The sequence below is a fragment of the Miscanthus floridulus genome, chromosome 13 (genome assembly GCF_019320115.1).
Source record: "Miscanthus floridulus cultivar M001 chromosome 13, ASM1932011v1, whole genome shotgun sequence".
Classification (NCBI taxonomy): Eukaryota; Viridiplantae; Streptophyta; class Magnoliopsida; order Poales; family Poaceae; genus Miscanthus; species Miscanthus floridulus.
The window spans coordinates 84,266,270-84,280,557 of record NC_089592.1 but is presented as its reverse complement, the minus strand read 5'-3'; the positions used below and the strand labels follow the sequence as shown (position 1 = coordinate 84,280,557).

The window sequence follows — 14,288 nt, the reverse complement described above, 5'->3', positions numbered from 1 at the left end:
ATTGGTGGATGCGACTAAGGATGAAGAAGCGGGACTGCGGGAGTGATCGTTAGAAGACTTCTGGCCCTTGTAGGAAGTCTGGGCCGTACCGTGCTAAATGGCCCTTGCTGGCCCTATCTCCAGCCGAATCCTGTTATTATTCCTCTTCTCCGATTCAACACTGTTTCTGTGTGGATTGTTCAGAAGTAAGGACAGTTCCAATGGTGCATTGATGATGGTTTCTATCCTTATTAAATGACTTACCACGTAGGTAAAATGCTGATATGGCAACGTAATTAATGAAGAAAGAGAGCAAAAATCATAGAAATGGTTTCTTATGAAGAAACCAGGTCTACTCTTGACCCAATGCACCAAAAAACCATGAAATCGCCATTGGGGAAAAACCACCAGTTTCTAAGGAGCTCGTGTCGTACTTTCATTGGAGGAAAAGATAGAGTTGGGAGAGAGAAAGAGAAAATAGTTATTACTTATAGAAATCATGGGTTGGAAAGCAGTATTTTTTGGTGCGGTATTCTATGTTATAGAAACTATTAGTTTTTTTCTTTGGGACTGCCATATTTTCGTTGGGACTGCCCTAAGGGCTTGTATGCCTTCCCACCGACCCACCGAATCAAAAAGTGGAATTCAGACAGTTTCCACAATCCGAATCAAACGCCCGCGAACCAAGACAGAAAATGATTCGCGAGCGCCATCCTCTCCTCCCCATTCCCTCGAGGATGCCATGGCTGCTAAGGTTTGTCGTGAAACAACAGCGAACAACCCATTCACGGGCGTCGCAATTGCACTTCGGGAATGGAGGAAAGGAAGCCACGAGTGTTGGCTGGCGAGATCTCCACGACGATGAGGCCGAACCTGCAGGCGCAGGCCACGCAAGCGACGAGTTGTCCCGCCATCAGCGCGGCGTACCCGTTGGCGGCGACGGAGCCAGCAAGGAAAAAGGCCGCCGAGAGCCCGACGACCCTGCGCGGTCGCAACGAGGGAGTCGCTGGTCGGACCACCGATGACGAGCACCTCCAGCTGCCCGTCCGTGACGCCAAGTGCACGCGCTGGAAACCAGGAGAATCGCAACGAACGAGACAACCAAGATGGTCGTCCAAGATCACAGTTGAAAGGGAATTTAAGACCATGTACAGCCAAACAAGAAATGTGATTTGAAACAAATTTGGGGTAATCCATTTCTTGTTGAATCCAATTGCTAGAATCTGATCGCTAGAATGGGATTCAATTCTACGGATCCAAACAAGGCCTAAGAGGAATTGGAATCGTAACAGTGAACACCACACCGTCAGCAACAAATCAAGAAACATAATCAAGAGGACTCTTGATTTAATTAACTCGAGAGCGCTCACAATTTGGAAGGGATGGCATGTTAGAATGGAAAATAGCCGAAAAAGATAAATAAATAACTAAATGATTCAAGAGACATCCAACTCCAGCAACCTCTTCTCCGACAAACATTCCATAGCATGGAAGGAATCATCTCCAGTACAATTTTGAAATGAGAAGACAAATTTACATTACGATGATATATGGAAGAATAAAGCTTGACACAAAACATAATGAAAAAGGAAAAAAGATGAAAATAAGACGACAGTCACTCCAAGCAAATACTGAAATGGTTACATTAAAAGATGATGGCCCCTCCCTGACTAGAGAATGCTTACCACCATATCGAATTTCCAAACCAGAGCCGTAAGACACGCTCAATACACAAGTATCTCCAGCCGGTGCAAATTCCTCACCTTGTTTTCCAAGACGAAATGGTATGGTCGCACATCAGTTTGTAAGACTGTTCTGTAATTCACAGAGTGCTGCCATCAGCAATGTTGGTACTCCGGCTGTAGGACAAGGAAGATCCATCTGTCTGCTCACTGCTGTCTTGACATTCATGCAGAAGTCGTAGCTTTGATAAAAGCTTCGTAATGTTACATGACAAAAAATAAGTCCAATGGTACCAAGTCGAAGTAGTTGCAATCGAGACAAGCATGCAAGCTGATTAGTCTACTACCACTGCACAATGAGATGCACATCACTTTCACCAAGGAGCATCTCTTCTAACCAAAATACTGAATGGTGATACTTGAACAGCTAAAGCCCCGGAGAACATGGAAGATGATAACAGTAACATATGCAGTTATGCAACCGAGATGTCCACTGTCAACTTAAGACCTAACTATTGCTACCAGGGTAAGAGTTATAAGTATTTCAGTACAGCGCCTCACTAAGTTGCTAACATCCCTAAGAAAACTGTTTTGGAAGGAAAGAAAGGTTGCCATCGCCAACCATTCAGAAAGAACACCTGTAAAATACCAAACTGACCATAAATTGAAAACAGCGACCAGAACGCAACCTTAACAAAACCAAGACAAAATGATGACATTTGTGATACTTCATAACAGATGAGTGATATTCTATGACACAGATAACTAAAAGACATTCATATAACAGATGGTAATTTACCCAGAGTACTAGTAACAAAGACAAGTAACCAAGTTCAGCAAGGAAAGGCAAGATGGATGTTCTTGACCAAACCACATGACAAATTGATGTTCTTGACAATTATCCGTAGTGATTAGGGAAGGCAAGACTCCATTGCCAACTCCAAGGCCCCGACTCAACTAAGGTCTCAAGGGGAAGAAACTTGTAACGACAGCAGCGACTACTGACACAGATGTACCCCACATTCAGACTGAACCTTGACGACGACGCTGGACCTTCTTGACCCTCATTATGGTTCTAGGACTCACTGTAACAGTAAGGACATGATATATCAAGCTATGCGCAAGCAAACATGAGGGCAAGAAAATGATTAAAAATAGTATTAATATATAATAAGGCATGCAACTTAATGTCCTAAATAAAGGTGTAGCAAATGTTGAAGACCATACTGAAGGTTCTGAAACACAGACCTGATTGTCCTGATCTGTCACTGAATCATTTACATTGTTTGTCTGTGATGGCTTTTCCGCTCCACATTGGGGACGATTGCACTTTGTTCGGAAAGGATAGTTTATGTTATTGCACTGCTCACACTTCCAACTGCCCTCTGGCATCTTTGGTTCTATCAATGAGAGGTTGGGGTGTGAATTTGAAAAGAATTGATGGAACAATAAGTTACATAGACCATTAGATAAACTAGCCCATAAGTTATGTGCGAAAATCCAAAGAAAACAAACTAATTCCTTCAAAGAAATGTCTAGTGATAACAAATATTACCAAAATTTACTAATTTAAAGGTATTTGTTATACACAAAAAAAAATGGTGAGGAAAGAGCACTAAGCACTTATGATGTGGAAACTTACTTGAGCCTCTTAAACCATCGGGCTTAGATCCCTGCACAAAGAGTTGATGAACAAGCATTTAGTAAGTAAAGTGGGATTAATTGATGAACAAGCAATCTCCATAAACTACATATAGAAGCCCAAGCATTAGAAATGAGGATCCAGGTTTAGATGAAAGAGTACTTTTAGACAAAATATAGCCAAAACTTGTTTGCTTTTAGTTCACAAAATTATTCTGGTTTAGATTGATAATACAACAGAGGGAGAAATTTGTATTGTTTTTTTTTTTCTAGAGTAACAAAACCTACAAAAATTTAGTCAATCCCAGGACCAAAGAGAAGGTGATCAACACGTACTCAGAGCCTAATGTCCAATAAATGAAAAGGCATGCAAGTGGAACGATGGGCTATGGCAGGGCAAACTAGAGGATATATCTGTGCATAAGCATGGTTCCACCAAACAGTTTACAACAATAGTATACAATGAAACCATGTAGGCTCCAAGCACACAAGTGATCTTGTGGCAGCAAAGTCAACTTCAAGCACAATTGCAAAGTTATAATAGTACAGTTCAACTAAAGTAAAGAAACACTGACTAACACAATTACAATTTTTTTAAGTGAGCTTAGTTTAAATACATGAAAGAAGTAATATCAGATCGTTTATAATAGCAAGATAAGACAGAAATCTCAAACCTGGTTTTCAGGTCTAGGTGTGTTGCACTTTCTCATATTACAGACTGTGCGAAAGCCAAAGTTGATGTTGTGGCAATTTGGACACTCCCAATCATTATCACGGCCAGCTCCTGCATCAAAAGTTCAGGAGAATAGGCAAAGAATTAATCAAGTGCTAACCATATTAATATAAATAAGTCAAAATACAAATTCAATAAGATATACCTGCAGGCTTCTTCTGAGAACCTTCATCAGAATATGAGCCAGCCCTTGTGCCCTTTCAAGCTCAAGAAATATAAATTTAAGGAATCATAACAGTTATTCTCATGCAGACACAATCACAAATCATAAATATCAAACAAAAAGAGAAACAAACGTGTTGAAAGTTCTTTATGTAAAGCAACAGTAGTTAAATTAGCATGAGGTTATAGGTATACAAAAGAATAATCACAATAGCACATACCATTGGACCAGGACCAGCAGGTACTGGCCCATACCTATCCATGGGCATTCCATACATTCCACCTGTTTATTGGACAATAAGCAAGATAAATCTTGTGAGCAAACATGTGGAAAACATTGGACTGGAAAACATGTATGAAGTGTCATAACCCCAACCAAACAAAGTGGCTTAGAAAACAAGTGGCGGAACACAATAGTATTGCAAATGGTATTATTTATTGCAAGCATTAGTGGAAATGAAGATCGAGTGATAAGAAATTAGATTTTTCATATTCTGTAAAATTAATTCACATGCCTGAACCTTGATTGCTTCTGCTAGGTTTCAACTCTAGCCTACCCCAACTTGTTTGGGACTTAAAGGCTTTGTTGTTGTTGTTGTTGTATATTCTGTAAAATTAATTGTTTAACACATTATGATTTGCATACAAGGAATTATTGGAAGCATCAGGTTTGCCTATTTAATTTGATAGCTAGGTTAATTAATGCAAGGGCAATATCAAAATATGGCAGCCCTGTTACCTGCTCCCATCATAGATCCACCAGAGTATGGAGTTGGCCCGGCCATTTGCATTGGTCCGTAGGGGCTCCCCATTGGTATGCGACCACCATATCCATATGGATACGCAGAACCCCCAGGGAACTGTGGGATACCATAGCGCGGCATTGCAGGCCCGTTAAACATCGAGGAGCCATACGGGGGAGCGCCCCCACCAAGGTACATCGACGGTGGCGTCCCTGGGCCCATGTAACCCCCTGACGTGGGATAGTGAGGTGGGGTCTGCATAGGCTTCTGCATGGCCTTCTGAACGACAAGCAACAGCAGCACGAGGTAAATGCAAACAGGCAAGCGACAAGCGGAAGTACCCACAGGCACGCTCCGCGCAAGCGACGGGCGAACAATGATTAGCAAGAATAAAGCGAGGCAAAACCGTTTATGTACCGTGTGGTCTGCTGGCCTGGACTGGTTGCAGTTGCGCATGTTGCAAGTGGTGCGGAAGGCGAAGTTGACGTTCTTGCAGCTGGGGCAAACCCAGTCGTCCTCACGCCGGCTGCCTGAGAACACGGTTTATTGTCCCCAACCAGGGGGGAATCCACTCAGATGCAGCTTATAGATACGGAGGGTGCGACAGGAAATAACGAGGCCGCGGAGCAAGAGCGACCTACCGTCGGTGCGCGCGCGCTTCCCGGCGGATTGGCTGCGGCTGTCGACCTGCAAACCCACACACTCATTCGTGAGACCTCGCCGGATGGGCGGGATCCAGAGAGGGATCGACGAGCACAGCGCGGGGAGCTCAAATAACAAAGCTTTGGAAAGCAGGCAAGTGCCTGAACCGTCACTTGGGGCTGTCGCTGGGTTTAAACTCTAACCTAACCCAACTTGCTTCGGACTGAAAGGCTATATTGTTGTTGTTGTTAACAAGCTTCCAGCGCGACTGATGGGTGGAGACACTGACTCGAACCCTAATCAACCGGCGGAATCGAGGAGGACGAGGAGGTGGGGGTGGTACCTGAGAAGACATAGCTGGCGATGAACCGGTGATGGCGGCGGCGGGCGAACGGCGCGGGGAGAAGCACGTTCTCCTTGCAGTGAGAGGGACAAGCGCAGACGCCGCCGCGGTGACGGGCGGCGGACGGAGGGGGAATTCGGCGAAGCAGTAGCTAGGGTTTTGCAATTGCAGTTATGAATTCGGCTTCGAACTCAGGTGCACATCAGATTAGCTTTGCCTCCGCCGTCCGCGTCGGCCGATGTACCTGACGCTGACGGGGGACACGGGACGAGAACTCGGACCACAAGGCGGGCCCAGATGAGAGCTTTAGGCCCAGATCAGATACGTGGGCCCTTCTAATCTCGCGGGCAAAGATGTTCTAGCCCATTACAAATTCTGTTAAGTTTTTTTTTGGAAAAAAAATTATTTCACCTCTAAACTACTGTCATAGTCTGATTTTTCTTCTCATACTCAACTCTCAGAACCACTCAACTTATTTTGGTTTCAAGAGGTTTAGGAGGCTTTGTCTTCTTTATTTATTTTTTTCTCAATCACGCAAAAGGTTTGCGCGTCTTTGTATTAAGATAGAAATAGTTTGATTACAAGATGCTTAATTGGTGTTCGGGCGACCGGGCTTTACAACTAAGCTTAAGCCCGCCCAAAGCTGAAAAAACGTCTATTGTATTACTCTGGCTAACAAACAACCTAGACTCCTTGCGTCGGCCTATACCCAGAGATCAGCTTTATTAAAAAAATATGTCGGGTTTATAAACCCGGGGTCCCTCGTGGACCTGCTTCCCAGCAAAGGCTCGGCCCGGCAGACGACGTTGCGAATGACGCGCAACTCTTGGGACAGCCCAAAAACCTAACGACAGGATAGAAGGGTGATCCAGTCTCCGGTCGGAAGGCCTCGCTTCCGACTCCGGCCCGCCTCTCCGACCGGAAGGCCTCGCTTCCGACTCCAGCACGCCTCTCCGACCGGAAGGCCTGGCCAAAGAGGAACGACACTCGCTTCCGACTCCGACCCGCGTCTCCGACCGGGGATGCACCGAACCTCTGCTTACAGCTCTTCTCCGACTGGCACAGTCAGAGCCGACTGGGACAAACCGACTGGGGACGCCCGCTCTGTGAGAACCTAGGAAACGGACGGAGCAAGTAAGGCAGGACGCTCAAGTCAAAAGCAATACCAAGGACCGTACCCTATACACCTACAGGACAGTACCGACAGGACATGTCAGAAGGGTGCCCTGCAACCTTCTAGGCATGTCAGAACCCAAGCAATGTTGTGGGCGCCGATGTTTGCCCTACAGTGTTGTGGGCGCCATCAATTCACATACTAGGCGAACACAGTAAAAACCCCCCACATGCCTCTGGACATCAACAGTATAGTAGGCGCCGACATCTACCATACCAGAAGAAGAAGATGGAACCTCCCACATGCATCTGACATTAACAGTGTTATGGTCGCCTACAACCATCTTATACCCGACGACGTGGGCAACAAGACTTAGTAGCATACATACTCTCTCTCTCTCTCTTGTAAGGCCATCCCCTTCACCTATAAAGGGGGATGCGCTCTCTCTCAACAAGGAGGATCGATCAATTCACTCACACACACAACGATCCATCGACAACTCTCTAAGAGAGGACTCGAACGATTTGAACAACCAACGATCGATTCACCCTCTGCTAGCTTTAGACACTCTAAAGCTACACAGAGCGCGCACTCGAATACTTAGCGCACATAGGAGCTCCCATCACTCTCAGCCCTTCGGTCCGAAGTTCGACCGGACCTCTTGCACCCCCCATCTTACTCCCTTCCGTTTGTAACCCCACAGCAAACTTCGAGCACCTAGGCTCAGGAATAAAGTCACCGACCGACTCAAACTGGACGTAGGGCACGTTGAATGAACCAGTATAAACCCTGTGTTATTGAGTGCTAGGCCACATCCGATCACAGCGTACGGCAAAACTACAAATACTTACGTGTTGGTCATTTTTTGCATCGATAGTTGGCACTGTCCATGGGAAGGATGTCGTACGTTCACTCTTTTTGGTCATTGGATGACCCACCTTTCTGCCATCTTTGCCATGACAGACTCAAGCGATATGACTCGCTTTGGCTCATTGGAGTTTCCCGCACTCCCACCTGTTGGGATGTGGGATCCTCTCATCTTCGAGCCATCCTAGACCTTCCTCTTCGGAAGCCTAGACTTCGTCGTCGACCGGCTCGGCATGCTGCACCTCCATGAGGAGGCACTTGTTCCAGTGCCCGTCGAAGGAAGCGCGTCCTCCATCGGCTCTGGGACACCCGATGACTTCAACGACAAGGCGCCTACGCTTCGTTCCGAGGATACGCTCTACTCAAATACCACTATGAGTAATGTACGTACTTTTCTTTACTCGCTTTTTACTATTTTCCTCTGATTCTCTAGAGGGACCCTGTTGTACCTACCGTGACTGCCATGTGACTGGTCCCCCTATGGCCTCGCGTCCCCCGTGGACACGTACGCCTGGGGGCTCTAAAGGAAGCTGGTGTCGCCCCTCTCACTTCCGAATTCATAGGGATGGTGAGCTACGCTTCTGCCTCTTTTCACGACCTCATGGAGGACGATGTTGAGAGCGATGACTCCAGCATCGGCGATGTCGTGGCACCTAGCCACCCTCTGTCCTGGGAGTGTGCTATGGTGGACGCTCTAGGATAGTCGCTGGTGGTGGTGGAGTCTCTACAGACCCACACCCCTCCGGACCCTCACGCGGATGCCCTCGCATTTGCTTAGGAGCACGGTGAGGAGCTACGACAAAGGCAGCAGAACCAGCCACCACTTGCGCCAGTGCACTCGGCACACCACAATGTGCCCCATGCGCATAACCCAGCGAGCGGCACCTAGGGTCACGCCCGATAGGTCAGCGCAACATCATCGATGGGGAGAACGATCTCCCATAGTTCGCTCGGGCTGGTCAGAACATCACCACAGCGGTGATGCTTCTACATGGCCTTCCTGAGCCCATTGACCCATAGGAACAGGTGATCCACCGAAACCTCCGGGCACTGGTGGAGACCACCGCCATTCAACAGGCGGAAAGCTCCACGTCGTGACACTGACTTGCGGCCTCTCTCCCCACCAGGGGGGCGGGGACGCACTAGACGCATCGCTCCATCCGCTCGCCACTATAGCCACCAGGTGCGGAACAGGAGGGCACGACTGCGCCATAGCCTGACCCAGCGCCCACTCTATACCGACCACCTGTGCGCGAATGCCTTGGGCCAAACCAAGATGCTCGCATCGTCATCAGCAACCGGCGTCGGGCCTGGTATGATGATGATGTCCATCGAGCGGTGATGAGAGCAGATGACACGGGCTCCGACCGAACCATTGAGGGGACCGGTGAAACGCACCCTAGGTGTGGTCACCGACCCAATGACCAGAGTCCCAGCCCGAATGGCCTAGGACCATGGGCCTTTGGCCGACGCATCTAGAGAGCGTCGTTCCCACAGCACTTCCAACCGTCGACCAACATCGCCAAATATACCGGGGAGACAAATCCTAGTATATGGCTCAAAGACTTCCAGCTCGCCTATCGAGCCGAAGGAGTGGATGATGATCACTTCATCATTCAGTACCTCCCCATCTACGTGGGGGAACATGTTCAAGCATGGCTCGAATTTCTCCCATACGACAGCATCCGCGACTAGGCGAACCTCAAGAGGGTCTTCGTCGAGAACTTCTAGGGGACTTATGTCTGCCTTGGGAACTCCTAGGACCTCAAGAGCTAACAGTAGGAGCCCAATGAGTCCTTGCAGGATTATATCCATAGGTTCTCGAAGCAGTGCAACTCCCTTCCTGATGTCGTTGGCGTGGACATCATCAGCGCCTTCCTCTCTAGGACAACCTATGAGTCCCTAGTCCATAAGCTTGGCTGCCTAAAGCCCCGTATCACCCGCGACCTACTCGACGTTGCTACAAACCATGCCTTCAATGAGGAGGCGATCAGAGCAGTCTTCAATGGGGGCCAAGACAAGGGCAAGGCCAAGCGCGAGGACCAGGACGAGGGCCCTTCCATGCAGAGGGGCAAGAACAACAAGAAGGATCGGCGCTGATAGGCCAACTCTACATTGGTCGTCGCAACTGATCACGTGGGCAAGCAGCCCCAGCAGGGCCTGCCTGACCACTTCAACAAGCTCATGGATAGCCCATGCACCAACCATGCTTACCCTATTAAGCACCTCTACAAGGACTACGAGCTCCTCAAGAGTTTCCTACGATAGGCCGGTGGGCTGAAAGAAGGAAAGGACAAGGAGGCTGTGGCCAAGAAAGGAGGCACGATGGACAAGGATGGGGACAACTTTCCTGACCCTAAGGAATACATCATGATCTTTGAGAGATTCGATGCCATCTACTCCAAGTGCCAGCACAAAGTGCTCTACCGAGAGGTGTGCGTTGCTGAAACGGCCATCCCCTCCTTTCTTCGCTGGTTGGAATCTTCGATCACTTTTGATCAAAGAGACCATCCATTCCACGTCGCTAGACCGGGACGCTACCCACTCATCATCGACCCCATCGTCCGTAAGAAGCGCCTCACCAAGGTGCTGATGGACAGAGGCAGCAACCTCAATATCCTCTATGTCGACACCCTCGATGCCATGTGCATCCCCCTATCAGAGCTCCACCCAGTGAGCTCTCCCTTCCACGGTGTGATCCTAGGAGTGCAGGCATACCCACTCGGGCAGATCGACCTGCCTGTCACGTTTGGCGATCGAGCCAACTTTCGCTCAGAGGTGCTCACCTTTGAGGTGGTGGACTTCCCGAGGTCTTACCATGCCATCTTGGGCCGCCCATGCTACGCCAAGTTTATGGCGGTTCCCAACTACACCTACCTGAAGCTAAAGATGCTAGGACCGAATGGCATCATCACTGTGGGTAGCACCTTCTCGCATGCCTTCACATGCGACCGCGAGCATTACGAGCTCACCACTACCGTCATCAACTCTTCTGAGCTCCCATGGCTCAAGGAGTCATTGACCCTAGTAGTCCCGGACTGCAACAAACCAACCCCCTCGATGGCCTTCTACCCGCTCGAGGAAACTAAGACGGTGGGGATCGACCCCACAGATCCAACCAAGATGGTGCGGATCGGGACCCAACTCTCGGCCAAATAGGAATGCGAGCTCATCAACTTCCTGCGTGCTAATCACGATGTCTTCACATGGAAACCATCTAACATGCCGGGCATAAAGCGAGATGTCACCAAGCACGCACTACACCTCATCCTAGGCTCGAAGCCCACCAAGCAATGCCTGCGCCGCTTTAACGATGAGAGGTGCAGGGCCATAGGCGAGGAGGTCACCAAACTCCTGGTAGCTAGATTCATCAGAGAGGTATTCCACTCTGACTGGCTTGCCAATCCTGTTCTTGTTAAGAAGAAGATCAGAAAATGGAAAATATGCGTCGATTATATTGGCCTCAACAAGGCGTGTCCAAAGGATCACTTTCCTTTGCCGCACATAGACCAGCTAGTCGACTTTACCTCGGGATGTGAGATCCTCTCCTTTCTGGATGCCTACTTAGGCTATCACCAGATTGTGATGAAAGAGTCCGATCAACTCGCAACCTCGTTCATCACCCCATATGATTTGTACTGCTACGTAACCATGCCTTTCGGCATAAAGAACGCTGGCACCACCTATCAACGGTGCATGCAGCAATGCTTCACTGACCAAATCGACCCGCTCGACCAACCTGATTAGGTCGACCAGCCAAAATCAACCATCGCCGTCTATGTTGATGACATAGTGGTCAAAACAGCTCAAGCTTGCGACCTAATCGCGAATTTGGCCGTGACATTCATGAACCTCCGAAGGTTCAACATCAAATTGAATCCTAAAAATGTGTTTTTGGGGTTCCAAAGGGGAAGCTGCTTGGATACATCGTGTCCGAACGCGGTATCGAGGCCAACCCCAAAAAAATCATGGCCATCTCCAACATGGGCCCTATACGCAACGTCAAGGGCGTACAAAGGCTCACCGGCTGTCTGGCCACCCTGAGCTGGTTCATCTCCTGGCTTGGTGAGCAAGGGATACCTCTCTACAAGCTACTAAATAGGACATACACATTTGTCTGGACTGAGGAAAAACAACATGCTTTAGAGAGCCTCAAAGTGTCACTAACGTCGGCCCTAATCCTCGTCGCTCCCAAATGGGGAGAACCCCTCCTCCTCTATGTCATGGCAAGCCACCATGTGGTGAGCGCCGCCCTAGTCATCGAAAGGGAGGAGCCAGGACACCACCTTAAGGTCCAACGACCCATATACTTCATTGGGGAGGTACTCACCGACCCCATGGTCCGGTACCCCTAGGTGCAAAAACTCCTATACGCCATACTGATGGTGACCCAGAAGCTCCTGCATTACTTCACCAACCATGAAGTTGTGGTAGTCACTTCATACCCGCTCGGGGACATCATTCGCAACCACGACGTCGTGGGATGGATCTCCAAGTGGACATTCGAACTCATGGGACACGACATCAGGTATATCCCCCGTACTGCTATTAAGTCTTAGGCTCTCGTGGATTTTGTCACCGAATGGATGGAGGTCCAGCTACCAACCCCAGACGTCACCCATGAGTACTGGACAATGTACTTCGACGGATCCGTCATGGCGCCCAGCTCGGGGGCTGGAGTGGTTCTAATCTCCCTAGATGGGAGTAGGCTCTGCTACGCCATCCACCTCCACTTTTTAGCCTCAAACAACACCGCGGAGTATGAGGCCATCATTAATGGACTATGCATCGCCATCGAGCTTGGCGCTACATGACTCTACGTTCATAGCGACTTAGAGCTAGTCGTCGACCAGGTCATGAAGGAGTCCTCCTATAAAAGCCCCCTCATGGCAGCATACTACCAAAAGGTGCGCAAGCTCAAGGACAAATTTTAGGGGATCGAGCTGCATCACGTCCCCCAAAAGGACAACGATGCTGTCGATTTTCTCGCAAAATTGGCCGCTAGGTGGGATCCATCTCCGAGCGGGGTCTTCATCAATGACCTCCATGAGTCGTCCACCCACATCCTAGAAGGTCCGATCCAGACACATCCCGACGCCAACCCGACACTCAGGGGCTCCGACTCCAATGCTAAACTAGCGCTCGGGGGCTCCGACCCCAATGCCTCCATGACGACGTCGCCCGCCGACGTTGCTATGTTGGCACTCGATGAAACCGACTAGCGAGCGCCGCTACTCACCTACCTCCTCGAGGAGGTTCTCCCACCCAAAAGGACTAAAGCTCGATGGATCGCTCGACATGCTAAGACATTCGTCGCCATCGGTGATGAACTCTACAAACGAAGTCCATCAGGGGTACTTATGAAGGGCATCCTTACCAACCAAGGGAAATAGCTCCTCCTCGAGGTCCATGCCAAAATCTGCGGACATCACGTGGCCCTAAGGTCACTGGTCAGAAAAGCCTTTCACCAAGGTTTTTACTGGCCCACCGTACTACGAGATGCAGAGGAGATCATCCGCAGGTGCGAGGGATGACAGTTCTATGCTCGGCAAACTCATTTGCCAGCATAGGAGCTCCAAACCATCCCCATCACCTAGCCGTTCGTGGTCTGGGGCCTCGACATGGTAGGACCCCTCAAAAAGGGCCTAGGCATCTTCACTCACCTACCCATAGTGGTCAACAAGTTCACCAAGTGGATAGAGGCTAAGCCCATCACCAACATCCGCTCAGAGGAGGCAGTCAAGTTCTTCCTCAACATCATCTACCGGTTCGGCGTTCCTAACTGTATCATCACTGACCACGGAACTAACTTCACCAGAAATAAGTTCCTGGACTTTAGTGATGGATACAACATCAGGATAGACTAGGCCTCGGTCAAACATCCACATATTAACGGCCAGGTCGAGCGTGCCAATGGCATAGTCCTCCAAGGACTTAAGCTGTGCATCTTCGACTGACTCAACAAGTACACCGGGCGATGGGTTGCAGAGGTCCCAACAATCCTCTAAAGCCTAAGAACGACCCCGAACTGATCTATAGGGTTCACACCCTTCTTCCTAGCCTATGGAGCTGAAGCGGTGCTGCCCTCTGACCTCAATGACGATGCCCCCAGAGTGAAGGCCTTCGACCGCGACCGAGCCACGGAGGCTCAACAAGATGCAGTCGACCTGCTCGAGGAGGCCCGCGAGACAACCATCATCTGCTCTGCTCGCTACCAGCAGACGCTTTGTAGGTACCACGAGAGGAAATTAGAGGAAGGATCCTCGAGGTCGAAGACCTTGTGCTTCGAAGGACCTAGTTGACCAAGCAAAAGCACAAACTCTCTCCGCCATGGGAAGGACCCTATACGGTTACTGAAGTTATCCGACCAGGCGCCTACCGA

At 49.2% G+C, this 14,288-nt stretch overlaps 1 protein-coding gene across 2 annotated transcripts; it reads right to left on the bottom strand.

Moving 5' to 3' along the window:
- Nucleotides 1-2,003: 2,003 nt before the first annotated feature.
- On the bottom strand, nt 2,004-6,125 carry LOC136500579 (ranBP2-type zinc finger protein At1g67325-like). 2 transcript variants are annotated; one of them, XM_066495956.1, is made up of 10 exons: nt 5,926-6,125; nt 5,582-5,627; nt 5,358-5,470; nt 4,937-5,219; nt 4,419-4,480; nt 4,181-4,232; nt 3,977-4,086; nt 3,304-3,334; nt 2,910-3,061; nt 2,004-2,299 (listed from the first exon to the last, which is right to left on the bottom strand). In XM_066495956.1, the coding sequence occupies exons 1-10, from the start codon at nt 5,935-5,937 to the stop codon at nt 2,222-2,224; spliced, it is 939 nt and encodes a 312-aa protein (XP_066352053.1). In that variant the 5' UTR covers nt 5,938-6,125; the 3' UTR covers nt 2,004-2,221. The 2 variants fall into 2 exon arrangements, with proteins under 2 accessions (XP_066352053.1, XP_066352054.1); XM_066495957.1 differs by lacking the exon at nt 2,004-2,299 and adding an exon at nt 2,387-2,746.
- Between the last annotated feature and the right edge of the window lie 8,163 nt (nt 6,126-14,288).

Coding starts and splice junctions, on each gene's coding strand:
- LOC136500579 (XM_066495956.1), bottom strand. Junction 3,062..3,303: donor CGATGGTTTAAGAGGCTCAA/GTAAGTTTCCAC, acceptor TCTCATTGATAG/AACCAAAGATGCCAGAGGGC. Junction 2,300..2,909: donor TGACAGATCAGGACAATCAG/GTCTGTGTTTCA, acceptor GGTATTTTACAG/GTGTTCTTTCTGAATGGTTG.